The 1,269-nt window shown below is 41.2% G+C and overlaps 1 protein-coding gene across 1 annotated transcript; it reads left to right on the top strand.

Annotated features, from left to right (window-relative positions):
* Positions 1–646: 646 nt before the first annotated feature.
* LOC119079732 (serine-aspartate repeat-containing protein C-like) lies at positions 647–1,009 on the top strand. Its single transcript, XM_037187796.1, has one exon. It carries the CDS (start codon positions 647–649, stop codon positions 1,007–1,009), a length of 363 nt encoding a protein of 120 aa, XP_037043691.1.
* Positions 1,010–1,269: the final 260 nt, after the last annotated feature.

Here is a 1,269-nt window from a genome sequence, read left to right as displayed (position 1 = left end):
CAACACAGAAACATATCGCTCGGCGTCTTAAAACACTTTTATGTGACTAATTATGACACGATGCGAGAGAAAAAAAAATTAACTCCTAAGTTACCGACACCGTTCCGGCGCCCGGCTCGCATTGCGGCCCTCCGCTTCGCTCCGGGGCAATGGGCCGGATCGCTCGGCGTGTTAAAACGCTGTTTATGTACAATGAAAATTCGTAAAGGGATTACTTCCTTATGGTTGGTATTCAATACAGAAAGATTATTACAGCAAGACTATTCAACAACCAAAAAGTTACTGCCAAAAAGATACCGCCATATCGCTTATTATCGACTTTCTGTATAGAGACGATAGAATTTGGTTTTTGGCCTTATGAAGAATCGTTGACTTCCCGAAGAAACGATGAGAAGAAATGGTGAGTTCCTGAAAAAACGATTAGAACCTTCCGTCGCCGTTTCTTCAGGAACTTGTTATTTGTTTTGTGATTTCAGGAAGTCATCGTTTTCACAGAAAGTCACCGCTTTTTACATAAAACGGCGACATCCTGAAGAAACTGTGACTTTCTGAAGAAACGACGAGAAGAAACGGCGAGTTCCTGAAGAAACGGTGACTTCCTGAAGAAACAGCGACTTCCTGAAGAAACGGCGAGTAGTCGATACTCATGTCGTCGAAATTTCAGGACAATTATGAATCGGTGTCGGAGGGTGACCAAGACGATGACAACGGATGTTTTTACGACGACGACGATTTGAATGATTCGCGATCTACTGATGGGTCTTGGGACAATGTTTCAGACAACGATACGGATAATGACGAACCACTGATGGATTATGAAGAAAGTTCAATTAATTTCGAAGAAGCGACAACAATTCATCAAACCCGTGGAGAAATTGACTTAGATTTTCAATCGGATTCCGATTCCAATGACGAAAGCGATTTCGACGCCGATGATGATGCAGATTATGACGGTGATTGGTCTTGGGATGAGGCGCTGGACGATCCATTGGTCAATCGTCAAAGATAAACGGTACTTTCAAATTTTTCATAGTAAATCAACAGATTATGGCGTGCGTAAACACTAGAAACCTATCTTCCTAAAAAACGTACTCAAAAAATGTCAAGTACTTCGTCCGTTCTAGCAATATTTGATCTAAAGTTTCTACAATTGTTCTTCAATGAATCTAAATAACCTTCCTGAAACTGAAGCGACCTGTATGACTTTCAAAATGCTTTAATCCACACTGAAAGATACCGCACAAATTGAAGCTGAGTTAGGACTCTTGA

Source organism: Bradysia coprophila, unplaced genomic scaffold, assembly GCF_014529535.1.
Source record: "Bradysia coprophila strain Holo2 unplaced genomic scaffold, BU_Bcop_v1 contig_333, whole genome shotgun sequence".
Classification (NCBI taxonomy): domain Eukaryota; kingdom Metazoa; phylum Arthropoda; class Insecta; order Diptera; family Sciaridae; genus Bradysia; species Bradysia coprophila.
This window is presented reverse-complemented; position numbering and strand designations above follow the sequence as displayed.